This window comes from Argiope bruennichi, chromosome 7, assembly GCF_947563725.1.
Source record: "Argiope bruennichi chromosome 7, qqArgBrue1.1, whole genome shotgun sequence".
In the NCBI taxonomy this organism is placed as follows: Eukaryota; Metazoa; Arthropoda; class Arachnida; order Araneae; family Araneidae; genus Argiope; species Argiope bruennichi.
In genome coordinates this window covers 67780308-67807439 of record NC_079157.1, presented here as the reverse complement: position 1 = coordinate 67807439, position 27132 = coordinate 67780308, and the positions used below count along the sequence as shown (strand labels likewise).

Sequence of the window (27132 nt, the reverse complement as noted above, 5' to 3'; positions counted from 1 at the left end):
ATGCACTTGAAATAAAATCTACGTTTTGAATCCTACAGAGATTATACTGAAGATTTAGGAACTTTTTTTATAGATTTGCGTTAAATATAAAGAAATTGTAAAAAAAAGGTAAAATACAAGATTTGGTCTAAATTTTCATACAATAAAGAATGATATTTTGCTTACTAATATTTGAATCCATAAATTTTAATCATACGTATAAAACTCTTTTAATTTTTAGTAGGATTGACTGAATTTAATCGATATAATTATATATATGGAGTTTCAATTACGTATTCACGAGATAAATTTTTCTGCTCATTTCACTCGTGTCGCTTTAATAAAAATGAACCAGAGTGTAGAATTTCTAATAGGTTTAAACACAAACTTTTGTAGTCATAATCGTGTTATAATGTTGAATAAAATATTAATCATATACCAACTCTGGAGAATATATTCAGAAACGTAGAAGATCCGAAATTAAAAAAAAAAGACTTTGACAAGTACAAAAATTCGGATCGGAATGAGCATGTGGGTCAAGATATCATTATCGATTCAAAACAAGAGAAACTTATATAGGAAAACCTTAATTATGCTACATAAATTTTCAAAAAATAAACAGACTCAGACCATATTAATATGATTCAGAATTTATTTAGAAAGATTACAAATGTGCCATAATTAGACATTAAAATATTTTGTAATCATTTACAGCAACATTAACCAAGGGCTTGAGCTACAGAATTCCCTACCATCTGGGCGTATTGAGAAGACGCGGCGTAATTAATTTGCCCAATGCTGGAAGACCCAAGAATGTGTACGAGGGCGGATACGATTTCCAGCAATGCTTGTACAAGTACATCGCAACCAGAAAGACCAGGATTACTTGCACTAACTTGTGATACAACGCTACTGATAGCATTAGAGAGTGCGGCAGGACTCGTAGGACCACTCGACACCAAAGTTGACACAGCAGATGAAACTCTAGCACTGGCTTGAGGAGAAGAAAGGCGAGAGGCTGCAGCGGATGCAACTGGTGCCTGACTGCTTGGTCCTTGTTGTCCAGCTCCTGGTCCATAGCCTCCAGCAGCTGCTGCTGCGGCGGCGGCGGCACTTGGTCCATAAGGTCCTTGACCACCAGGTCCTTGTTGTCCACCACTTCCTGGTCCTTGACTTCCAGGTCCTTGTTGTCCAGCTCCAGGTCCATAACCTCCAGCGGCTGCTGCTGCGGCGGCTGCACTTGGTCCATAAGGTCCTTGACCACCAGGTCCTTGTTGTCCACCACTTCCTGGTCCTTGACTTCCAGGTCCTTGTTGTCCTGCTCCTGGTCCATATCCTCCTACTGCTGCTGCTGCGGCGGCTGCTCCTGGTCCGTATGGCCCTTGTCCACCAGGTCCTTGTTGACCGGCACCTCCTGGTCCTTGGGATCCGGGTCCTTGTTGTCTGGCTCCACCTGGGCCTTGCTGTCCAGCTCCTGGTCCATATCCTCCAGCGGCTGCTGCTGCTGCGGCTGCTGCACCTGGTCCGTATGGTCCTTGACCACCAGGACCTTGTTGGCCGGCACCTCCTGGCCCTTGCTGTCCAGATCCGTATGGTCCTTGGCCTCCTGGACCTTTATCAAATTTTAAGATAGATTTTTAATTCTCTATTTTAAAACTGATGCAATAAAAGAAGCGCTTATTATTTAAAAGCCATTATTCACTATTTTTAGAAATTAGAATTAATAATTCAGATTGATAATTTCATATAATTTTTCTAGTTAATCGCATATTTGAGTATGGAATCGAATATTGAAGCATTTCTTTCTTTCACAATAGAAAACGCCTCAATGTACGTTGGATTTTTTTCGGTACTTTATATGAAAAACCTTTGTCCAATTTTCCATGTTCAAATCCTTCATTAAGCATTATACGGAAATCACTTTCTGTAGAATAATTAGGAACATTTAACCTTTGTTTTCTTTTCGTTTTTCAAGGGGAAAATGCATATTATTCGAAATAAAGGAAAAATGAACATGCACGATTTCTGCTATTTATGTGTGTGACACTTTGGATTCATCTAAAATAAATTCATAGAGATCTTGTAATTATGCATAATTTGCTTATTATAATGTATTTTCTAGAACATTTCATGTAGAAATATCCTTTTAATATATATGGAGTGTTTATCAGTCAAGTTATGAATAAAAATGAATGACTTAATTAAGATATCTTCTTTAAAATATGTTTTCATTCAAATACCTTTCTTAAAGAGCATTCGGTAAAAAGGTATATATTATAAATAATAATCCAGGAAAATATATTGGTATCCTAATTATTTTAACAAAGCGATGATTAAGAATCTATCAGAAATAAAGGGACTATATATCGTTTGAAGGTTATTTCAAAGATATTTTCTCCGAATTTAATATCGATACTTGAAATACAAGATACCTTCTTCAGAATTAAAAATTTTATATTATACGGTAAATATGATTCCTTAAAACGTAGTTCCGTTCATATCGTATAAAATACGAACGAGTATTTGGAAATGTAATCTTAGTAAATTATATATGGTGGTCAAAAATTGTATGAATTACAGAAATTTCATTTAAATAGTAATATATATCTATATATTCAAATTTTATTAGCATTGCATTCCTGACATAATAATAAAACAAATGAGCGAAATCGAAAACTACTAATAAGTATCTTCATACCGTTCGCTATTTGGGACCTTTTTAATTTTGTTTTATTAATTGAATTTTACAGCTCCATGTAAAGTTTCCACAATTATTTCTTCATTTCATTTTCTTTTATTCGCAGCCATCTTAATACCCTAACATCTATTCATTCATTAATATAATTCAAATGTAAATTCAAAATTGCGTTGCCATTTAGAACCTTTGTATAACATTGAAATATGATTGTTATTTTAATTTAAACTCATTTACCTTTGACTTTTCTGGTTCTGTTTGTAGAAACTGGATTAGACGAAATTCCTGCTTTGACCTTTTTTATTCACATGGAAAACGCACATTTATTAATGTCTAAAAAATTTAGCAGTTATTAATAAATGTAGAAACTAAGGCTCTTTGTCCGATTTTGTTTTAATATTTGAATTCATGTTTAGTTTAATGGTGCTTAACTTTTGACTTAAAAATTTTTGAACTTCGTACTCGAACGTCTACACTTCAAATATCTGCCCTGAGAGTGTCAATTTTAATGTCGACTGAAACAACTTGGAAAGTTAATAAACGTGAAGGGTTAATGAACGTTTAGGGTGTGAGTTTCTTTAGATGGTAAGAACGAAATTAAACTTCCCACTATTTCCAAACGGGTCAGTATACACGGAAATATAAATCACCTTGTTGTCCGCCACTTCCTGGTCCTTGTTGTCCAGCTCCTGGTCCATATCCTCCAGCTGCTGCTGCTGCGGCGGCTGCACTTGGTCCATAAGGTCCTTGACCACCAGGTCCTTGTTGTCCACCACTTCCTGGTCCTTGACTTCCAGGTCCTTGTTGTCCAGCTCCAGGTCCATAGCCTCCAGCGGCTGCTGCTGCGGCGGCTGCACTTGGTCCATAAGGTCCTTGACCACCTGGTCCTTGTTGTCCACCACTTCCTGGTCCTTGACTTCCAGGTCCTTGTTGTCCTGCTCCGGGTCCGTATGGTCCTTGTCCACCAGGTCCTTGGGATCCGGGTCCTTGTTGTCCGGCTCCACCTGGGCCTTGTTGTCCAGCTCCTGGTCCATATCCTCCAGGGGCTGCTGCTGCGGCGGCTGCTGCACCTGGTCCGTATGGTCCTTGACCGCCAGGACCTTGTTGGCCGGCACCTCCTGGCCCTTGCTGTCCAGATCCGTATGGTCCTTGGCCTCCTGGACCTTTATCAAATTTTGAGATAGATTTTTAATTATCTATTTTAAAACTGATGCAATAAAAGAAGCGCATATTATTTAAAAGCTATTATTCACTATTTTTAGAAATTAGAATTAATAATTCAGATTGATAATTTCATATAAAGTTTCTAGTTAATAGCATATTTGAGTATGGAATCGAATATGGAAGCATTTCTTTCTTTCACAATAGAAAACGCCTCAATGTACGTTGGATTTTTTTCGGTACTTTATATGAAAAACCTTGTCCAATTTTCCATGTTCAAATCCTTCATTAAGCATTATACGGAAATCACTATCTGTAGAATAATTAGGAAAATTTAACCTTTGTTTTCTTTTCGTTTTTAAAATGAAAAATGCATATTATTCGAAATAAAGGAAAAATGAACATACACGATTTCTGCTATTTATGTGTGTGACACTTTGGATTCATCTGGAATAATTTCATAGAGATCTTATAATTATGCATAATTTGCATATTATAATGCATTTTCTAGAACATTTTATGTAGAAATATCCTGTTAATATATATGGAGTGTTTATCAGTCAAGTTATGAATAAAAACGAATGACTTAATTAAGATATCCTCTTTAAGATAAGTTTTCATTCAAATACCTTTCTTAAAGAGCATTCGGTAAAGAGGTATATATTATAAATAATAATCCCGGAAAAAATATTGGTATCCTAATTATTTTAACAAAGCGATAATTAAGAATCTATCAGAACCAAAGGGACTATATATGATTTGAAGTTTATTTCAATTTCAAAGATATTTTCTCCGAATTTAATATCGATACATGAAATACAAGATATCTTCTTCAGAATTAAAAATTTTATATTATACGGTAAATATGTTTCCTTAAAACTTAGTTCCGTCCATATCGTATAAAATACGAACGAGTATTTGGAAATGTAATCTTAGTAAATTATATATTTTGGTCAAAAATTGTATGAATTACAGAAATTTCATTTAAATAGTAATATATATCTATATATTCAAATTTTATTAGCATTGCATTCCTGACATAATAATAAAACAAATGAGCGAAATCGAAAACTACTAATAAGTATCTTCATACCTTTGGCTATTTGGGACCTTTTTAATTTTGTTTTATTAATTGAATTTTACAGCTCCATGTAAAGTTTCCACAATTATTTCTTCATTTCATTTTCTTTTAGAATAAGTAGGAAATATTATTTCGATTTCAGTGTAAAATATTATTTTTATTCGCAGTCATCTTAATACCCTAACATCTATTCATTCATTAATATAATTCAAATGTAAATTCAAAATTGCGTTGCCATTTAGAACCTTTGTATAACATTGAAATATGATTGTTACTTTAATTTAAACTCATTTACCTTTGACTTTTCTGGTTCTGTTTGTAAAAACTGGATTAGACGAAATTCCTGCTTTGACCTTTTTTATTCACATGGAAAACGCACATTTATTAATGTCTAAAAAATTTAGCAGTTATTAATAAATGTAGAAACTAATGCTCTTTGTCCGATTTTGTTTTAATATTTGAATTCATGTTTAGTTTAATGGTGCTTAACTTTTGACTTAAAAATTGTTGAACTTTGTACTCGAACGTCTACACTTCAATTATCTGCCCTGAGAGTGTCAATTTTGACGTCGACTGAAACTACTTGGAAAGTTAATAAACGTGTAGGGTTAATGAACGTTTAGGGTGAGAGTTTCTTTAGATGGTAAGAACGAAAATAAACTTTCCACTATTTCCAAACGGGTCAGTATACACGGAAGTATAAATCACCTTGTTGTCCGCCACTTCCTGGTCCTTGTTGTCCAGCTCCAGGTCCATATCCTCCAGCTGCTGCTGCGGCGGCGGCTGCACTTGGTCCATAAGGTCCTTGGCCACCAGGTCCTTGTTGTCCACCACTTCCTGGTCCTTGACTTCCAGGTCCTTGTTGTCCAGCTCCAGGTCCATAGCCTCCAGCGGCTGCTGCTGCGGCGGCTGCACTTGGTCCATAAGGTCCTTGACCACCAGGTCCTTGTTGTCCACCACTTCCTGGTCCTTGACTTCCAGGTCCTTGTTGTCCAGCTCCAGGTCCATAGCCTCCAGCGGCTGCTGCTGCGGCGGCTGCACTTGGTCCATAAGGTCCTTGACCACCTGGTCCTTGTTGTCCACCACTTCCTGGTCCTTGACTTCCAGGTCCTTGTTGTCCTGCTCCGGGTCCGTATGGTCCTTGTCCACCAGGTCCTTGGGATCCGGGTCCTTGTTGTCCGGCTCCACCTGGGCCTTGTTGTCCAGCTCCTGGTCCATATCCTCCAGCGGCTGCTGCTGCGGCGGCTGCTGCACCTGGTCCGTATGGTCCTTGACCGCCAGGACCTTGTTGGCCGGCACCTCCTGGCCCTTGCTGTCCAGATCCGTATGGTCCTTGGCCTCCTGGACCTTTATCAAATTTTGAGATAGATTTTTAATTCTCTATTTTAAAACTGATGCAATAAAAGAAGCGCATATTATTTAAAAGCTATTATTCACTATTTTTAGAAATTAGAATTAATAATTCAGATTGATAATTTCATATAATGTTTCTAGTTAATAGCATATTTGAGTATGGAATCGAATATGGAAGCATTTCTTTCTTTCACAATAGAAAACGCCTCAATGTACGTTGGATTTTTTTCGGTACTTTATATGAAAAACCTTTGTCCAATTTTCCATGTTCAAATCCTTCATTAAGCATTATACGGAAATCACTATCTGTAGAATAATTAGGAAAATTTAACCTTTGTTTTCTTTTCGTTTTTAAAATGAAAAATGCATATTATTCGAAATAAAGGAAAAATGAACATACACGATTTCTGCTATTTATGTGTGTGACACTTTGGATTCATCTGGAATAATTTCATAGAGATCTTATAATTATGCATAATTTGCATATTATAATGCATTTTCTAGAACATTTTATGTAGAAATATCCTGTTAATATATATGGAGTGTTTATCAGTCAAGTTATGAATAAAAACGAATGACTTAATTAAGATATCCTCTTTAAGATAAGTTTTCATTCAAATACCTTTCTTAAAGAGCATTCGGTAAAGAGGTATATATTATAAATAATAATCCCGGAAAAAATATTGGTATCCTAATTATTTTAACAAAGCGATAATTAAGAATCTATCAGAACCAAAGGGACTATATATGATTTGAAGTTTATTTCAATTTCAAAGATATTTTCTCCGAATTTAATATCGATACATGAAATACAAGATATCTTCTTCAGAATTAAAAATTTTATATTATACGGTAAATATGTTTCCTTAAAACTTAGTTCCGTCCATATCGTATAAAATACGAACGAGTATTTGGAAATGTAATCTTAGTAAATTATATATTTTGGTCAAAAATTGTATGAATGACAGAAATTTCATTTAAATAGTAATATATATCTATATATTCAAATTTTATTAGCATTGCATTCCTGACATAATAATAAAACAAATGAGCGAAATCGAAAACTACTAATAAGTATCTTCATACCTTTGGCTATTTGGGACCTTTTTAATTTTGTTTTATTAATTGAATTTTACAGCTCCATGTAAAGTTTCCACAATTATTTCTTCATTTCATTTTCTTTTAGAATAAGTAGGAAATATTATTTCGATTTCAGTGTAAAATATTATTTTTATTCGCAGTCATCTTAATACCCTAACATCTATTCATTCATTAATATAATTCAAATGTAAATTCAAAATTGCGTTGCCATTTAGAACCTTTGTATAACATTGAAATATGATTGTTACTTTAATTTAAACTCATTTACCTTTGACTTTTCTGGTTCTGTTTGTAAAAACTGGATTAGACGAAATTCCTGCTTTGACCTTTTTTATTCACATGGAAAACGCACATTTATTAATGTCTAAAAAATTTAGCAGTTATTAATAAATGTAGAAACTAATGCTCTTTGTCCGATTTTGTTTTAATATTTGAATTCATGTTTAGTTTAATGGTGCTTAACTTTTGACTTAAAAATTGTTGAACTTTGTACTCGAACGTCTACACTTCAATTATCTGCCCTGAGAGTGTCAATTTTGACGTCGACTGAAACTACTTGGAAAGTTAATAAACGTGTAGGGTTAATGAACGTTTAGGGTGAGAGTTTCTTTAGATGGTAAGAACGAAAATAAACTTTCCACTATTTCCAAACGGGTCAGTATACACGGAAGTATAAATCACCTTGTTGTCCGCCACTTCCTGGTCCTTGTTGTCCAGCTCCAGGTCCATATCCTCCAGCTGCTGCTGCGGCGGCGGCTGCACTTGGTCCATAAGGTCCTTGGCCACCAGGTCCTTGTTGTCCACCACTTCCTGGTCCTTGACTTCCAGGTCCTTGTTGTCCAGCTCCAGGTCCATAGCCTCCAGCGGCTGCTGCTGCGGCGGCTGCACTTGGTCCATAAGGTCCTTGACCACCAGGTCCTTGTTGTCCACCACTTCCTGGTCCTTGACTTCCAGGTCCTTGTTGTCCAGCTCCAGGTCCATAGCCTCCAGCGGCTGCTGCTGCGGCGGCTGCACTTGGTCCATAAGGTCCTTGACCACCTGGTCCTTGTTGTCCACCACTTCCTGGTCCTTGACTTCCAGGTCCTTGTTGTCCTGCTCCGGGTCCGTATGGTCCTTGTCCACCAGGTCCTTGGGATCCGGGTCCTTGTTGTCCGGCTCCACCTGGGCCTTGTTGTCCAGCTCCTGGTCCATATCCTCCAGCGGCTGCTGCGGCGGCGGCTGCTGCACCTGGTCCGTATGGTCCTTGACCGCCAGGACCTTGTTGGCCGGCACCTCCTGGCCCTTGCTGTCCAGATCCGTATGGTCCTTGGCCTCCTGGACCTTTATCAAATTTTGAGATAGATTTTTAATTCTCTATTTTAAAACTGATGCAATAAAAGAAGCGCATATTATTTAAAAGCTATTATTCACTATTTTTAGAAATTAGAATTAATAATTCAGATTGATAATTTCATATAATGTTTCTAGTTAATAGCATATTTGAGTATGGAATCGAATATGGAAGCATTTCTTTCTTTCACAATAGAAAACGCCTCAATGTACGTTGGATTTTTTTCGGTACTTTATATGAAAAACCTTTGTCCAATTTTCCATGTTCAAATCCTTCATTAAGCATTATACGGAAATCACTATCTGTAGAATAATTAGGAAAATTTAACCTTTGTTTTCTTTTCGTTTTTAAAATGAAAAATGCATATTATTCGAAATAAAGGAAAAATGAACATACACGATTTCTGCTATTTATGTGTGTGACACTTTGGATTCATCTGGAATAATTTCATAGAGATCTTATAATTATGCATAATTTGCATATTATAATGCATTTTCTAGAACATTTTATGTAGAAATATCCTGTTAATATATATGGAGTGTTTATCAGTCAAGTTATGAATAAAAACGAATGACTTAATTAAGATATCCTCTTTAAGATAAGTTTTCATTCAAATACCTTTCTTAAAGAGCATTCGGTAAAGAGGTATATATTATAAATAATAATCCCGGAAAAAATATTGGTATCCTAATTATTTTAACAAAGCGATAATTAAGAATCTATCAGAACCAAAGGGACTATATATCATTTGAAGTTTATTTCAATTTCAAAGATATTTTCTCCGAATTTAATATCGATACGTGAAATACAAGATATCTTCTTCAGAATTAAAAATTTTATATTATACGGTAAATATGTTTCCTTAAAACTTAGTTCCGTCCATATCGTATAAAATACGAACGAGTATTTAGAAATGTAATCTTAGTAAATTATATATTTTGGTCAAAAATTGTATGAATGACAGAAATTTTATTTAAATAGTAATATATATCTCTATATTCAAATTTTATTAGCATTGCATTCCTGACATAATAATAAAACAAATGAGCGAAATCGAAAACTACTAATAAGTATCTTCATACCGTTCGCTATTTGGGACCTTTTTAATTTTGTTTTATTAATTGAATTTTACAGCTCCATGTAAAGTTTCCACAATTATTTCTTCATTTCATTTTCTTTTAGAATAAGTAGGAAATATTATTTCGATTTCACTGTAAAATATTATTTTTATTCGCAGTCATCTTAATACCCTAACATCTATTCATTCATTAATATAATTCAAATGTAAATTCAAAATTGCGTTGCCATTTAGAACCTTTGTATAACATTGAAATATGATTGTTATTTTAATTTAAACTCATTTACCTTTGACTTTTCTGGTTCTGTTTGTAGAAACTGGATTAGACGAAATTCCTGCTTTGACCTTTTTTATTCACATGGAAAACGCACATTTATTAATGTCTAAAAAATTTAGCAGTTATTAATAAATGTAGAAACTAATGCTCTTTGTCCGATTTTGTTTTAATATTTGAATTCATGTTTAGTTTAATGGTGCTTAACTTTTGACTTAAAAATTGTTGAACTTCGTACTCGAACGTCTACACTTCAATTATCTGCCCTGAGAGTGTCAATTTTGACGTCGACTGAAACTACTTGGAAAGTTAATAAACGTGTAGGGTTAATGAACGTTTAGGGTGAGAGTTTCTTTAGATGGTAAGAACGAAAATAAACTTCCCACTATTTCCAAACGGTTCAGTATACACGGAAATATAAATCACCTTGTTGTCCGCCACTTCCTGGTCCTTGTTGTCCAGCTCCAGGTCCATATCCTCCAGCTGCTGCTGCTGCGGCGGTTGCACTTGGTCCATAAGGTCCTTGACCACCAGGTCCTTGTTGTCCACCACTTCCTGGTCCTTGACTTCCAGGTCCTTGTTGTCCACCACTTCCTGGTCCTTGACTTCCAGGTCCTTGTTGTCCAGCTCCAGGTCCATAGCCTCCAGCGGCTGCTGCTGCGGCGGCTGCACTTGGTCCATAAGGTCCTTGACCACCTGGTCCTTGTTGTCCACCACTTCCTGGTCCTTGACTTCCAGGTCCTTGTTGTCCTGCTCCGGGTCCGTATGGTCCTTGTCCACCAGGTCCTTGGGATCCGGGTCCTTGTTGTCCGGCTCCACCTGGGCCTTGTTGTCCAGCTCCTGGTCCATATCCTCCAGCGGCTGCTGCTGCGGCGGCTGCTGCACCTGGTCCGTATGGTCCTTGACCGCCAGGACCTTGTTGGCCGGCACCTCCTGGCCCTTGCTCTCCAGATCCGTATGGTCCTTGGCCTCCTGGACCTTTATCAAATTTTGAGATAGATTTTTAATTCTCTATTTTAAAACTGATGCAATAAAAGAAGCGCATATTATTTAAAAGCTATTATTCACTATTTTTAGAAATTAGAATTAATAATTCAGATTGATAATTTCATATAATGTTTCTAGTTAATAGCATATTTGAGTATGGAATCGAATATGGAAGCATTTCTTTCTTTCACAATAGAAAACGCCTCAATGTACGTTGGATTTTTTTCGGTACTTTATATGAAAAACTTTTGTCCAATTTTCCATGTTCAAATCCTTCATTAAGCATTATACGGAAATCACTATCTGTAGAATAATTAGGAAAATTTAACCTTTGTTTTCTTTTCGTTTTTAAAATGAAAAATGCATATTATTCGAAATAAAGGAAAAATGAACATACACGATTTCTGCCATTTATGTGTGTGACACTTTGGATTCATCTGGAATAATTTCATAGAGATCTTATAATTATGCATAATTTGCATATTATAATGCATTTTCTAGAACATTTTATGTAGAAATATCCTGTTAATATATATGGAGTGTTTATCAGTCAAGTTATGAATAAAAACGAATGACTTAATTAAGATATCCTCTTTAAGATAAGTTTTCATTCAAATACCTTTCTTAAAGAGCATTCGGTAAAGAGGTATATATTATAAATAATAATCCCGGAAAAAATATTGGTATCCTAATTATTTTAACAAAGCGATAATTAAGAATCTATCAGAACCAAAGGGACTATATATCATTTGAAGGTTATTTCAATTTCAAAGATATTTTCTCCGAATTTAATATCGATACATGAAATACAAGATATCTTCTTCAGAATTAAAAATTTTATATTATACGGTAAATATGTTTCCTTAAAACTTAGTTCCGTCCATATCGTATAAAATACGAACGAGTATTTGGAAATGTAATCTTAGTAAATTATATATTTTGGTCAAAAATTGTATGAATTACAGAAATTTCATTTAAATAGTAATATATATCTATATATGCAAATTTTATTAGCATTGCATTCCTGACATAATAATAAAACAAATGAGCGAAATCGAAAACTACTAATAAGTATCTTCATACCGTTCGCTATTTGGGACCTTTTTAATTTTGTTTTATTAATTGAATTTTACAGCTCCATGTAAAGTTTCCACAATTATTTCTTCATTTCATTTTCTTTTAGAATAAGTAGGAAATATTATTTCGATTTCACTGTAAAATATTATTTTTATTCGCAGTCATCTTAATACCCTAACATCTATTCATTCATTAATATAATTCAAATGTAAATTCAAAATTGCGTTGCCATTTAGAACCTTTGTATAACATTGAAATATGATTGTTATTTTAATTTAAACTCATTTACCTTTGACTTTTCTGGTTCTGTTTGTAGAAACTGGATTAGACGAAATTCCTGCTTTGACCTTTTTTATTCACATGGAAAACGCACATTTATTAATGTCTAAAAAATTTAGCAGTTATTAATAAATGTAGAAACTAATGCTCTTTGTCCGATTTTGTTTTAATATTTGAATTCATGTTTAGTTTAATGGTGCTTAACTTTTGACTTAAAAATTGTTGAACTTCGTACTCGAACGTCTACACTTCAATTATCTGCCCTGAGAGTGTCAATTTTGACGTCGACTGAAACTACTTGGAAAGTTAATAAACGTGTAGGGTTAATGAACGTTTAGGGTGAGAGTTTCTTTAGATGGTAAGAACGAAAATAAACTTCCCACTATTTCCAAACGGGTCAGAATACACGGAAATATAAATCACCTTGTTGTCCGCCACTTCCTGGTCCTTGTTGTCCAGCTCCAGGTCCATATCCTCCAGCTGCTGCTGCTGCGGCGGCTGCACTTGGTCCATAAGGTCCTTGACCACCAGGTCCTTGTTGTACACCACTTCCTGGTCCTTGACTTCCAGGTCCTTGTTGTCCAGCTCCAGGTCCATAGCCTCCAGCGGCTGCTGCTGCGGCTGCTGCACTTGGTCCATAAGGTCCTTGACCACCTGGTCCTTGTTGTCCACCACTTCCTGGTCCTTGACTTCCAGGTCCTTGTTGTCCACCACTTCCTGGTCCTTGACTTCCAGGTCCTTGTTGTCCACCACTTCCTGGTCCTTGACTTCCAGGTCCTTGTTGTCCAGCTCCAGGTCCATAGCCTCCAGCGGCTGCTGCTGCGGCGGCTGCACTTGGTCCATAAGGTCCTTGACCACCTGGTCCTTGTTGTCCACCACTTCCTGGTCCTTGACTTCCAGGTCCTTGTCGTCCTGCTCCGGGTCCGTATGGTCCTTGTCCACCAGGTCCTTGGGATCCGGGTCCTTGTTGTCCGGCTCCACCTGGGCCTTGTTGTCCAGCTCCTGGTCCATATCCTCCAGCGGCTGCTGCTGCGGCGGCTGCTGCACCTGGTCCGTATGGTCCTTGACCGCCAGGACCTTGTTGGCCGGCACCTCCTGGCCCTTGCTGTCCAGATCCGTATGGTCCTTGGCCTCCTGGACCTTTATCAAATTTTGAGATAGATTTTTAATTCTCTATTTTAAAACTGATACAATAAAAGAAGCGCATATTATTTAAAAGCTATTATTCACTATTTTTAGAAATTAGAATTAATAATTCAGATTCATAATTTCATATAATTTTTCTAGTTAATAGCATATTTGAGTATGGAATCGAATATGGAAGCATTTCTTTCTTTCACAATAGAAAACGCCTCAATGTACGTTGGATTTGTTTCGGTACTTTATGTGAAAAACCTTTGTCCAATTTTCCATGTTCAAATCCTTCATTAAGCATTATACGGAAATCACTATGTGTAGAATAATTAGGAAAATTTAACCTTTGTTTTCTTTTCGTTTTTAAAATGAAAAATGCATATTATTCGAAATAAAGGAAAAATGAACATACACGATTTCTGCTATTTATGTGTGTGACACTTTGGATTCATCTGGAATAATTTCATAGAGATCTTATAATTATGCATAATTTGCATATTATAATGCATTTTCTAGAACATTTTATGTAGAAATATCCTGTTAATATATAGGGAGTGTTTATCAGTCAAGTTATGAATAAAAACGAATGACTTAATTAAGATATCCTCTTTAAGATAAGTTTTCATTCAAATACCTTTCTTAAAGAGCATTCGGTAAAGAGGTATATATTATAAATAATAATCCCGGAAAAAATATTGGTATCCTAATTATTTTAACAAAGCGATAATTAAGAATCTATCAGAACCAAAGGGACTATATATCATTTGAAGGTTATTTCAATTTCAAAGATATTTTCTCCGAATTTAATATCGATACATGAAATACAAGATATCTTCTTCAGAATTAAAAATTTTATATTATACGGTAAATATGTTTCCTTAAAACTTAGTTCCGTCCATATCGTATAAAATACGAACGAGTATTTGGAAATGTAATCTTAGTAAATTATATATTTTGGTCAAAAATTGTATGAATTACAGAAATTTCATTTAAATAGTAATATATATCTATATATTCAAATTTTATTAGCATTGCATTCCTGACATAATAATAAAACAAATGAGCGAAATCGAAAACTACTAATAAGTATCTTCATACCGTTCGCTATTTGGGACCTTTTTAATTTTGTTTTATTAATTGAATTTTACAGCTCCATGTATAGTTTCCACAATTATTTCTTCACTTCATTTTCTTTCAGAATAAGTAGGAAATATTATTTCGATTTCACTGTAAAATATTATTTTTATTCGCAGTCATCTTAATACCCTAACATCTATTCATTCATTAATATAATTCAAATGTAAATTCAAAATTGCGTTGCCATTTAGAACCTTTGTATAACATTGAAATATGATTGTTATTTTAATTTAAACTCATTTACCTTTGACTTTTCTGGTTCTGTTTGTAGAAACTGGATTAGACGAAATTCCTGCTTTGACCTTTTTTATTCACATGGAAAACGCACATTTATTAATGTCTAAAAAATTTAGCAGTTATTAATAAATGTAGAAACTAATGCTCTTTGTCCGATTTTGTTTTAATATTTGAATTCATGTTTAGTTTAATGGTGCTTAACTTTTGACTTAAAAATTGTTGAACTTCGTACTCGAACGTCTACACTTCAATTATCTGCCCTGAGAGTGTCAATTTTGACGTCGACTGAAACTACTTGGAAAGTTAATAAACGTGTAGGGTTAATGAACGTTTAGGGTGAGAGTTTCTTTAGATGGTAAGAACGAAAATAAACTTCCCACTATTTCCAAACGGGTCAGAATACACGGAAATATAAATCACCTTGTTGTCCACCACTTCCTGGTCCTTGTTGTCCAGCTCCAGGTCCATATCCTCCAGCTGCTGCTGCTGCGGCGGCTGCACTTGGTCCATAAGGTCCTTGACCACCAGGTCCTTGTTGTACACCACTTCCTGGTCCTTGACTTCCAGGTCCTTGTTGTCCAGCTCCAGGTCCATAGCCTCCAGCGGCTGCTGCTGCGGCGGCTGCACTTGGTCCATAAGGTCCTTGACCACCTGGTCCTTGTTGTCCACCACTTCCTGGTCCTTGACTTCCAGGTCCTTGTTGTCCACCACTTCCTGGTCCTTGACTTCCAGGTCCTTGTTGTCCACCACTTCCTGGTCCTTGACTTCCAGGTCCTTGTTGTCCAGCTCCAGGTCCATAGCCTCCAGCGGCTGCTGCTGCGGCGGCTGCACTTGGTCCATAAGGTCCTTGACCACCTGGTCCTTGTTGTCCACCACTTCCTGGTCCTTGACTTCCAGGTCCTTGTCGTCCTGCTCTGGGTCCGTATGGTCCTTGTCCACCAGGTCCTTGGGATCCGGGTCCTTGTTGTCCGGCTCCACCTGGGCCTTGTTGTCCAGCTCCTGGTCCATATCCTCCAGCGGCTGCTGCTGCGGCGGCTGCTGCACCTGGTCCGTATGGTCCTTGACCGCCAGGACCTTGTTGGCCGGCACCTCCTGGCCCTTGCTGTCCAGATCCGTATGGTCCTTGGCCTCCTGGACCTTTATCAAATTTTGAGATAGATTTTTAATTCTCTATTTTAAAACTGATACAATAAAAGAAGCGCATATTATTTAAAAGCTATTATTCACTATTTTTAGAAATTAGAATTAATAATTCAGATTCATAATTTCATATAATTTTTCTAGTTAATAGCATATTTGAGTATGGAATCGAATATGGAAGCATTTCTTTCTTTCACAATAGAAAACGCCTCAATGTACGTTGGATTTGTTTCGGTACTTTATGTGAAAAACCTTTGTCCAATTTTCCATGTTCAAATCCTTCATTAAGCATTATACGGAAATCACTATGTGTAGAATAATTAGGAAAATTTAACCTTTGTTTTCTTTTCGTTTTTAAAATGAAAAATGCATATTATTCGAAATAAAGGAAAAATGAACATACACGATTTCTGCTATTTATGTGTGTGACACTTTGGATTCATCTGGAATAATTTCATAGAGATCTTATAATTATGCATAATTTGCATATTATAATGCAATTTCTAGAACATTTTATGTAGAAATATCCTGTTAATATATAGGGAGTGTTTATCAGTCAAGTTATGAATAAAAACGAATGACTTAATTAAGATATCCTCTTTAAGATAAGTTTTCATTCAAATACCTTTCTTAAAGAGCATTCGGTAAAGAGGTATATATTATAAATAATAATCCCGGAAAAAATATTGGTATCCTAATTATTTTAACAAAGCGATAATTAAGAATCTATCAGAACCAAAGGGACTATATATCATTTGAAGGTTATTTCAATTTCAAAGATATTTTCTCCGAATTTAATATCGATACATGAAATACAAGATATCTTCTTCAGAATTAAAAATTTTTTATTATACGGTAAATATGTTTCCTTAAAACTTAGTTCCGTCCATATCGTATAAAATACGAACGAGTATTTGGAAATGTAATCTTAGTAAATTATATATTTTGGTCAAAAATTGTATGAATTACAGAAATTTCATTTAAATAGTAATATATATCTATATATTCAAATTTTATTAGCATTGCATTCCTGACATAATAATAAAACAAATGAGCGAAATCGAAAACTACTAATAAGTATCTTCATACCGTTCGCTATTTGGGACCTTTTTAATTTTGTTTTATTAATTGAATTTTACAGGTCCATGTAAAGTTTCCACAATTATTTCTTCACTTCATTTTCTTTCAGAATAAGTAGGAAATATTATTTCGATTTCACTGTAAAATATTATTTTTATTCGCAGTCATCTTAATACCCTAACATCTATTCATTCATTAATATAATTCAAATGTAAATTCAAAATTGCGTTGCCATTTAGAACCTTTGTATAACATTGAAATATGATTGTTATTTTAATTTAAACTCATTTACCTTTGACTTTTCTGGTTCTGTTTGTAGAAACTGGATTAGACGAAATTCCTGCTTTGACCTTTTTTATTCACATGGAAAACGCACATTTATTAATGTCTAAAAAATTTAGCAGTTATTAATAAATGTAGAAACTAATGCTCTTTGTCCGATTTTGTTTTAATATTTGAATTCATGTTTAGTTTAATGGTGCTTAACTTTTGACTTAAAAATTGTTGAACTTCGTACTCGAACGTCTACACTTCAATTATCTGCCCTGAGAGTGTCCATTTTGACGTCGACTGAAACTACTTGGAAAGTTAATAAACGTGTAGGGTTAATGAACGTTTAGGGTGAGAGTTTCTTTAGATGGTAAGAACGAAAATAAAGTTCCCACTATTTCCAAACGGGTCAGTATACACGGAAATATAAATCACCTTGTTGTCCGCCACTTCCTGGTCCTTGTTGTCCTGCTCCAGGTCCATATCCTCCAGCTGCTGCTGCGGCGGCGGCTGCACTTGGTCCATAAGGTCCTTGACCACCAGGTCCTTGTTGTCCACCACTTCCTGGTCCTTGACTTCCAGGTCCTTGTTGTCCAGCTCCAGGTCCATAGCCTCCAGCGGCTGCTGCTGTGGCGGCTGCACTTGGTCCATAAGGTCCTTGACCACCTGGTCCTTGTTGTCCACCACTTCCTGGTCCTTGACTTCCAGGTCCCTGTTGTCCTGCTCCTGGTCCATATCCTCCTACTGCTGCTGCTGCGGCGGCTGCTCCTGGTCCGTATGGTCCTTGTCCACCAGGTCCTTGTTGTCCACCACTTCCTGGTCCTTGACTTCCAGGTCCTTCTTGTCCAGCTCCAGGTCCATAGCCTCCAGCGGCTGCTGCTGCGGCGGCTGCACTTGGTCCATAAGGGCCTTGACCACCAGGTCCTTGTTGTCCACCACTTCCTGGTCCTTGACTTCCAGGTCCTTGTTGTCCACCACTTCCTGGTCCTTGACTTCCAGGTCCTTGTTGTCCAGCTCCAGGTCCATAGCCTCCAGCGGCTGCTGCTGCTGCGGCTGCACTTGGTCCATAAGGTCCTTGACCACCAGGTCCTTGTTGTCCACCACTTCCTGGTCCTTGACTTCCAGGTCCTTGTTGTCCACCACTTCCTGGTCCTTGACTTCCAGGTCCTTGTTGTCCAGCTCCAGGTCCATAGCCTCCAGCGGCTGCTGCTGCGGCGGCTGCACTTGGTCCATAAGGTCCTTGACCACCTGGTCCTTGTTGTCCACCACTTCCTGGTCCTTGACTTCCAGGTCCTTGTCGTCCTGCTCCGGGTCCGTATGGTCCTTGTCCACCAGGTCCTTGGGATCCGGGTCCTTGTTGTCCGGCTCCACCTGGGCCTTGTTGTCCAGCTCCTGGTCCATATCCTCCAGCGGCTGCTGCTGCTGCGGCTGCTGCACCTGGTCCGTATGGTCCTTGACCGCCAGGACCTTGTTGGCCGGCACCTCCTGGCCCTTGCTGTCCAGATCCGTATGGTCCTTGGCCTCCTGGACCTTTATCAAATTTTGAGATAGATTTTTAATTCTCTATTTTAAAACTGATGCAATAAAAGAAGCGCATATTATTTAAAAGCTATTATTCACTATTTTTAGAAATTAGAATTAATAATTCAGATTGATAATTTCATATAATTTTTCTAGTTAATAGCATATTTGAGTATGGAATCGCATATGGAAGCATTTCTTTCTTTCACAATAGAAAACGCCTCAATGTACGTTGGATTTTTTTCGGTACTTTATATGAAAAACCTTTGTCCAATTTTCCATGTTCAAATCCTTCATTAAGCATTATACGGAAATCACTATCTGTAGAATAATTAGGAAAATTTAACCTTGGTTTTCTTTTCGTTTTTAAAATGAAAAATGCATATTATTCGAAATAAAGGAAAAATGAACATACACGATTTCTGCTATTTATGTGTGTGACACTTTGGATTCATCTGGAATAATTTCATAGAGATCTTATAATTATGCATAATTTGCATATTATAATGCATTTTCTAGAACATTTTATGTAGAAATATCCTGTTAATATATATGGAGTGTTTATCAGTCAAGTTATGAATAAAAACGAATGACTTAATTAAGATATCCTCTTTAAGATAAGTTTTCATTCAAATACCTTTCTTAAAGAGCATTCGGTAAAGAGGTATATATTATAAATAATAATCCCGGAAAAAATATTGGTATCCTAATTATTTTAACAAAGCGATAATTAAGAATCTATCAGAACCAAAGGGACTATATATCATTTGAAGGTTATTTCAATTTCAAAGATATTTTCTCCGAATTTAATATCGATACATGAAATACAAGATATCTTCTTCAGAATTAAAAATTTTATATTATACGGTAAATATGTTTCCTTAAAACTTAGTTCCGTCCATACCGTATAAAATACGAACGAGTATTTGGAAATGTAATCTTAGTAAATTATATATTTTGGTCAAAAATTGTATGAATTACAGAAATTTCATTTAAATAGTAATATATATCTATATATTCAAATTTTATTAGCATTGCATTCCTGACATAATAATAAAACAAATGAGCGAAATCGAAAACTACTAATAAATATCTTCATACCGTTCGCTATTTGGGACCTTTTCAATTTTGTTTTATTAATTGAATTTTACAGCTCCATGTAAAGTTTCCACAATTATTTCTTCATTTCATTTTCTTTTAGAATAAGTAGGAAATATTATTTCGATTTCACTGTAAAATATTATTTTTATTCGCAGTCATCTTAATACCCTAACATCTATTCATTCATTAATATAATTCAAATGTAAATTCAAAATTGCGTTGCCATTTAGAACCTTTGTATAACATTGAAATATGATTGTTATCTTAATTTAAACTCATTTACCTTTGACTTTTCTGGTTCTGTTTTTAGAAACTGGATTAGACGAAATTCCTGCTTTGACCTTTTTTATTCACATGGAAAACGCACATTTATTAATGTCTAAAACATTTAGCAGTTATTAATAAATGTAGAAACTAACGCTCTTTGTCCGATTTTGTTTTAATATTTGAATTCATGTTTAGTTTAATGGTGCTTAACTTTTGACTTAAAAATTGTTGAACTTCGTACTCGAACGTCTACACTTCAATTATCTGCCCTGAGAGTGTCAATTTTGACGTCGACTGAAACTACTTGGAAAGTTAATAAACGTGTAGGGTTAATGAACGTTTAGGGTGAGAGTTTCTTTAGATGGTAAGAACGAAAATAAACTTCCCACTATTTCCAAACGGTTCAGTATACACGGAAATATAAATCACCTTGTTGTCCGCCACTTCCTGGTCCTTGTTGTCCAGCTCCAGGTCCATATCCTCCAGCTGCTGCTGCTGCGGCGGCTGCACTTGGTCCATAAGGTCCTTGACCACCTGGTCCTTGTTGTCCACCACTTCCTGGTCCTTGACTTCCAGGTCCTTGTTGTCCAGCTCCAGGTCCATAGCCTCCAGCGGCTGCTGCTGCGGCGGCTGCACTTGGTCCATAAGGTCCTTGACCACCAGGTCCTTGTTGTCCACCACTTCCTGGTCCTTGACTTCCAGGTCCTTGTTGTCCACCACTTCCTGGTCCTTGACTTCCAGGTCCTTGTTGTCCAGCTCCAGGTCCATAGCCTCCAGCGGCTGCTGCTGCGGCGGCTGCACTTGGTCCATAAGGTCCTTGACCACCTGGTCCTTGTTGTCCACCACTTCCTGGTCCTTGACTTCCAGGTCCTTGTCGTCCTGCTCCGGGTCCGTATGGTCCTTGTCCACCAGGTCCTTGGGATCCGGGTCCTTGTTGTCCGGCTCCACCTGGGCCTTGTTGTCCAGCTCCTGGTCCATATCCTCCAGCGGCTGCTGCTGCTGCGGCTGCTGCACCTGGTCCGTATGGTCCTTGACCGCCAGGACCTTGTTGGCCGGCACCTCCTGGCCCTTGCTGTCCAGATCCGTATGGTCCTTGGCCTCCTGGACCTTTATCAAATTTTGAGATAGATTTTTAATTCTCTATTTTAAAACTGATGCAATAAAAGAATCGCATATTATTTAAAAGCTATTATTCACTATTTTTAGAAATTAGAATTAATAATTCAGATTGATAATTTCATATAATTTTTCTAGTTAATAGCATATTTGAGTATGGAATCGAATATGGAAGCATTTCTTTCTTTCACAATAGAAAACGCCTCAATGTACGTTGGATTTTTTTCGGTACTTTATATGAAAAACCTTTGTCCAATTTTCCATGTTCAAATCCTTCATTAAGCATTATACGGAAATCACTATCTGTAGAATAATTAGGAAAATTTAACCTTGGTTTTCTTTTCGTTTTTAAAATGAAAAATGCATATTATTCGAAATAAAGGAAAAATGAACATACACGATTTCTGCTATTTATGTGTGTGACACTTTGGATTCATCTGGAATAATTTCATAGAGATCTTATAATTATGCATAATTTGCATGTTATAATGCATTTTCTAGAACATTTTATGTAGAAATATCCTGTTAATATATATGGAGTGTTTATCAGTCAAGTTATGAATAAAAACGAATGACTTAATTAAGATATCCTCCTTAAGATAAGTTTTCATTCAAATACCTTTCTTAAAGAGTATTCGGTGAAGAGATATATATTATAAATAATAATCCCGGAAAAAATATTGGTATCCTAATTATTTTAACAAAACGATAATTAAGAATCCATCAGAACCAAAGGGACTATATATCATTTGAAGGTTATTTCAATTTCAAAGATATTTTCTCCGAATTTAATATCGATACATGAAATACAAGATATCTTCTTCAGAATTAAAAATTTTATATTATACGGTAAATATGTTTCCTTAAAACTTAGTTCCGTCCATATCGTATAAAATACGAACGAGTATTTGGAAATGTAATCTTAGTAAATTATATATTTTGGTCAAAAATTGTATGAATTACAGAAATTTCATTTAAATAGTAATATATATCTATATATTCAAATTTTATTAGCATTGCATTCCTGACATAATAATAAAACAAATGAGCGAAATCGAAAACTACTAATAAGTATCTTCATACCGTTCGCTATTTGGGACCTTTTTAATTTTGTTTTATTAATTGAATTTTACAGCTCCATGTAAAGTTTCCACAATTATTTCTTCATTTCATTTTCTTTTAGAATAAGTAGGAAATATTATTTCGATTTCACTGTAAAATATTATTTTTATTCGCAGTCATCTTAATACCCTAACATCTATTCATTCATTAATATAATTCAAATGTAAATTCAAAATTGCGTTGCCATTTAGAACCTTTGTATAACATTGAAATATGATTGTTATTTTAATTTAAACTCATTTACCTTTGACTTTTCTGGTTCTGTTTGTAAAAACTGGATTAGACGAAATTCCTGCTTTGACCTTTTTTATTCACATGGAAAACGCACATTTATTAATGTCTAAAAAATTTAGCAGTTATTAATAAATGTAGAAACTAACGCTCTTTGTCCGATTTTGTTTTAATATTTGAATTCATGTTTAGTTTAATGGTGCTTAACTTTTGACTTAAAAATTGTTGAACTTCGTACTCGAACGTCTACACTTCAATTATCTGCCCTGAGAGTGTCAATTTTGACGTCGACTGAAACTACTTGGAAAGTTAATAAACGTGTAGGGTTAATGAACGTTTAGGGTGAGAGTTTCTTTAGATGGTAAGAACGAAAATAAACTTCCCACTATTTCCAAACGGGTCAGTATACACGGAAATATAAATCACCTTGTTGTCCGCCACTTCCTGGTCCTTGTTGTCCAGCTCCAGGTCCATATCCTCCAGCTGCTGCTGCGGCGGCGGCTGCACTTGGTCCATAAGGTCCTTGACCACCAGGTCCTTGTTGTCCACCACTTCCTGGTCCTTGACTTCCAGGTCCTTGTTGTCCAGCTCCAGGTCCATAGCCTCCAGCGGCTGCTGCTGCGGCGGCTGCACTTGGTCCATAAGGTCCTTGACCACCTGGTCCTTGTTGTCCACCACTTCCTGGTCCTTGACTTCCAGGTCCCTGTTGTCCTGCTCCTGGTCCATATCCTCCTACTGCTGCTGCTGCGGCGGCTGCTCCTGGTCCGTATGGTCCTTGTCCACCAGGTCCTTGTTGTCCACCACTTCCTGGTCCTTGACTTCCAGGTCCTTGTTGTCCAGCTCCAGGTCCATAGCCTCCAGCGGCTGCTGCTGCGGCGGCTGCACTTGGTCCATAAGGTCCTTGACCACCAGGTCCTTGTTGTCCACCACTTCCTGGTCCTTGACTTCCAGGTCCTTGTTGTCCACCACTTCCTGGTCCTTGACTTCCAGGTCCTTGTTGTCCAGCTCCAGGTCCATAGCCTCCAGCGGCTGCTGCTGCGGCGGCTGCACTTGGTCCATAAGGTCCTTGACCACCTGGTCCTTGTTGTCCACCACTTCCTGGTCCTTGACTTCCAGGTCCTTGTCGTCCTGCTCCGGGTCCGTATGGTCCTTGTCCACCAGGTCCTTGGGATCCGGGTCCTTGTTGTCCGGCTCCACCTGGGCCTTGTTGTCCAGCTCCTGGTCCATATCCTCCAGCGGCTGCTGCTGCGGCGGCTGCTGCACCTGGTCCGTATGGTCCTTGACCGCCAGGACCTTGTTGGCCGGCACCTCCTGGCCCTTGCTGTCCAGATCCGTATGGTCCTTGGCCTCCTGGACCTTTATCAAATTTTGAGATAGATTTTTAATTCTCTATTTTAAAACTGATGCAATAAAAGAAGCGCATATTATTTAAAAGCTATTATTCACTATTTTTAGAAATTAGAATTAATAATTCAGATTGATAATTTCATATAATTTTTCTAGTTAATAGCATATTTGAGTATGGAATCGAATATGGAAGCATTTCTTTCTTTCACAATAGAAAACGCCTCAATGTACGTTGGATTTTTTTCGGTACTTTATATGAAAAACCTTTGTCCAATTTTCCATGTTCAAATCCTTCATTAAGCATTATACGGAAATCACTATCTGTAGAATAATTAGGAAAATTTAACCTTGGTTTTCTTTTCGTTTTTAAAATGAAAAATGCATATTATTCGAAATAAAGGAAAAATGAACATACACGATTTCTGCTATTTATGTGTGTGACACTTTGGATTCATCTGGAATAATTTCATAGAGATCTTATAATTATGCATAATTTGCATGTTATAATGCATTTTCTAGAACATTTTATGTAGAAATATCCTGTTAATATATAGGGAGTGTTTATCAGTCAAGTTATGAATAAAAACGAATGACTTAATTAAGATATCCTCCTTAAGATAAGTTTTCATTCAAATACCTTTCTTAAAGAGTATTCGGTGAAGAGATATATATTATAAATAATAATCCCGGAAAAAATATTGGTATCCTAATTATTTTAACAAAACGATAATTAAGAATCCATCAGAACCAAAGGGACTATATATCATTTGAAGGTTATTTCCATTTCAAAGATATTTTCTCCGAATTTAATATCGATACATGAAATACAAGATATCTTCTTCAGAATTAAAAATTTTATATTATACGGTAAATATGTTTCCTTAAAACTTAGTTCCGTCCATATCGTATAAAATACGAACGAGTATTTGGAAATGTAATCTTAGTAAATTATATATTTTGGTCAAAAATTGTATGAATTACAGAAATTTCATTTAAATAGTAATATATATCTATATATTCAAATTTTATTAGCATTGCATTCCTGACATAATAATAAAACAAATGAGCGAAATCGAAAACTACTAATAAGTATCTTCATACCGTTCGCTATTTGGGACCTTTTTAATTTTGTTTTATTAATTGAATTTTACAGCTCCATGTAAAGTTTCCACAATTATTTCTTCATTTCATTTTCTTTTAGAATAAGTAGGAAATATTATTTCGATTTCACTGTAAAATATTATTTTTATTCGCAGTCATCTTAATACCCTAACATCTATTCATTCATTAATATAATTCAAATGTAAATTCAAAATTGCGTTGCCATTTAGAACCTTTGTATAACATTGAAATATGATTGTTATTTTAATTTAAACTCATTTACCTTTGACTTTTCTGGTTCTGTTTGTAGAAACTGGATTAGACGAAATTCCCTCTTTGACCTTTTTTATTCACATGGAAAACGCACATTTATTAATGTCTAAAAAATTTAGCAGTTATTAATAAATGTAGAAACTAATGCTCTTTGTCCGATTTTGTTTTAATATTTGAATTCATGTTTAGTTTAATGGTGCTTAACTTTTGACTTAAAAATTGTTGAACTTCGTACTTGAACGTCTACACTTCAATTATCTGCCCTGAGAGTGTCAATTTTGACGTCGACTGAAACTACTTGGAAAGTTAATAAACGTGTAGGGTTAATGAACGTTTAGGGTGAGAGTTTCTTTAGATGGTAAGAACGAAAATAAACTTCCCACTATTTCCAAACGGGTCAGTATACACGGAAATATAAATCACCTTGTTGTCCGCCACTTCCTGGTCCTTGTTGTCCAGCTCCAGGTCCATATCCTCCAGCTGCTGCTGCGGCGGCGGCTGCACTTGGTCCATAAGGTCCTTGACCACCAGGTCCTTGTTGTCCACCACTTCCTGGTCCTTGACTTCCAGGTCCTTGTTGTCCAGCTCCAGGTCCATAGCCTCCAGCGGCTGCTGCTGCGGCGGCTGCACTTGGTCCATAAGGTCCTTGACCACCTGGTCCTTGTTGTCCACCACTTCCTGGTCCTTGACTTCCAGGTCCCTGTTGTCCTGCTCCTGGTCCATATCCTCCTACTGCTGCTGCTGCGGTGGCTGCTCCTGGTCCGTATGGTCCTTGTCCACCAGGTCCTTGTTGTCCACCACTTCCTGGTCCTTGACTTCCAGGTCCTTGTTGTCCAGCTCCAGGTCCATAGCCTCCAGCGGCTGCTGCTGCGGCGGCTGCACTTGGTCCATAAGGTCCTTGACCACCAGGTCCTTGTTGTCCACCACTTCCTGGTCCTTGACTTCCAGGTCCTTGTTGTCCACCACTTCCTGGTCCTTGACTTCCAGGTCCTTGTTGTCCAGCTCCAGGTCCATAGCCTCCAGCGGCTGCTGCTGCGGCGGCTGCACTTGGTCCATAAGGTCCTTGACCAACTGGTCCTTGTTGTCCACCACTTCCTGGTCCTTGACTTCCAGGTCCTTGTTGTCCTGCTCCGGGTCCGTATGGTCCTTGTCCACCAGGTCCTTGGGATCCGGGTCCTTGTTGTCCGGCTCCACCTGGGCCTTGTTGTCCAGCTCCTGGTCCATATCCTCCAGCGGCTGCTGCACCTGGTCCGTATGGTCCTTGACCGCCAGGACCTTGTTGGCCGGCACCTCCTGGCCCTTGCTGTCCAGATCCGTATGGTCCTTGGCCTCCTGGACCTTTATCAAATTTTGAGATAGATTTTTAATTCTCTATTTTAAAACTGATGCAATAAAAGAAGCGCATATTATTTAAAAGCTATTATTCACTATTTTTAGAAATTAGAATTAATAATTCAGATTGATAATTTCATATAATTTTTCTAGTTAATAGCATATTTGAGTATGGAATCGAATATGGAAGCATTTCTTTCTTTCACAATAGAAAACGCCTCAATGTACGTTGGATTTTTTTCGGTACTTTATATGAAAAACCTTTGTCCAATTTTCCATGTTCAAATCCTTCATTAAGCATTATACGGAAATCACTATCTGTAGAATA

At 36.7% G+C, this 27132-nt stretch overlaps 1 protein-coding gene across 1 annotated transcript in view; it reads right to left on the bottom strand.

Annotated features, from left to right (window-relative positions):
• Window positions 1–613: 613 nt before the first annotated feature.
• LOC129975416 (uncharacterized PE-PGRS family protein PE_PGRS54-like) overlaps window positions 614–27132 on the bottom strand; it is a 35741-nt gene continuing 9222 nt past the window's right edge. Inside the window, exons 9-24 of the mRNA XM_056088479.1 lie at window positions 26580–26810; window positions 26163–26258; window positions 24015–24107; window positions 23862–23969; window positions 23445–23510; window positions 21144–21389; window positions 18678–18923; window positions 18096–18161; window positions 15324–16040; window positions 12819–13535; window positions 10479–11030; window positions 8052–8690; window positions 5625–6263; window positions 3745–3837; window positions 3592–3699; window positions 614–1591 (exon numbers count right to left, since the gene is read on the bottom strand). Of these exons, the coding sequence (XP_055944454.1) occupies window positions 699–1591; window positions 3592–3699; window positions 3745–3837; window positions 5625–6263; window positions 8052–8690; window positions 10479–11030; window positions 12819–13535; window positions 15324–16040; window positions 18096–18161; window positions 18678–18923; window positions 21144–21389; window positions 23445–23510; window positions 23862–23969; window positions 24015–24107; window positions 26163–26258; window positions 26580–26810 (5510 nt within the window). The 3' untranslated portion in view covers window positions 614–698. The remainder of the gene's footprint in view (window positions 1592–3591; window positions 3700–3744; window positions 3838–5624; window positions 6264–8051; window positions 8691–10478; window positions 11031–12818; window positions 13536–15323; window positions 16041–18095; window positions 18162–18677; window positions 18924–21143; window positions 21390–23444; window positions 23511–23861; window positions 23970–24014; window positions 24108–26162; window positions 26259–26579; window positions 26811–27132) is intronic.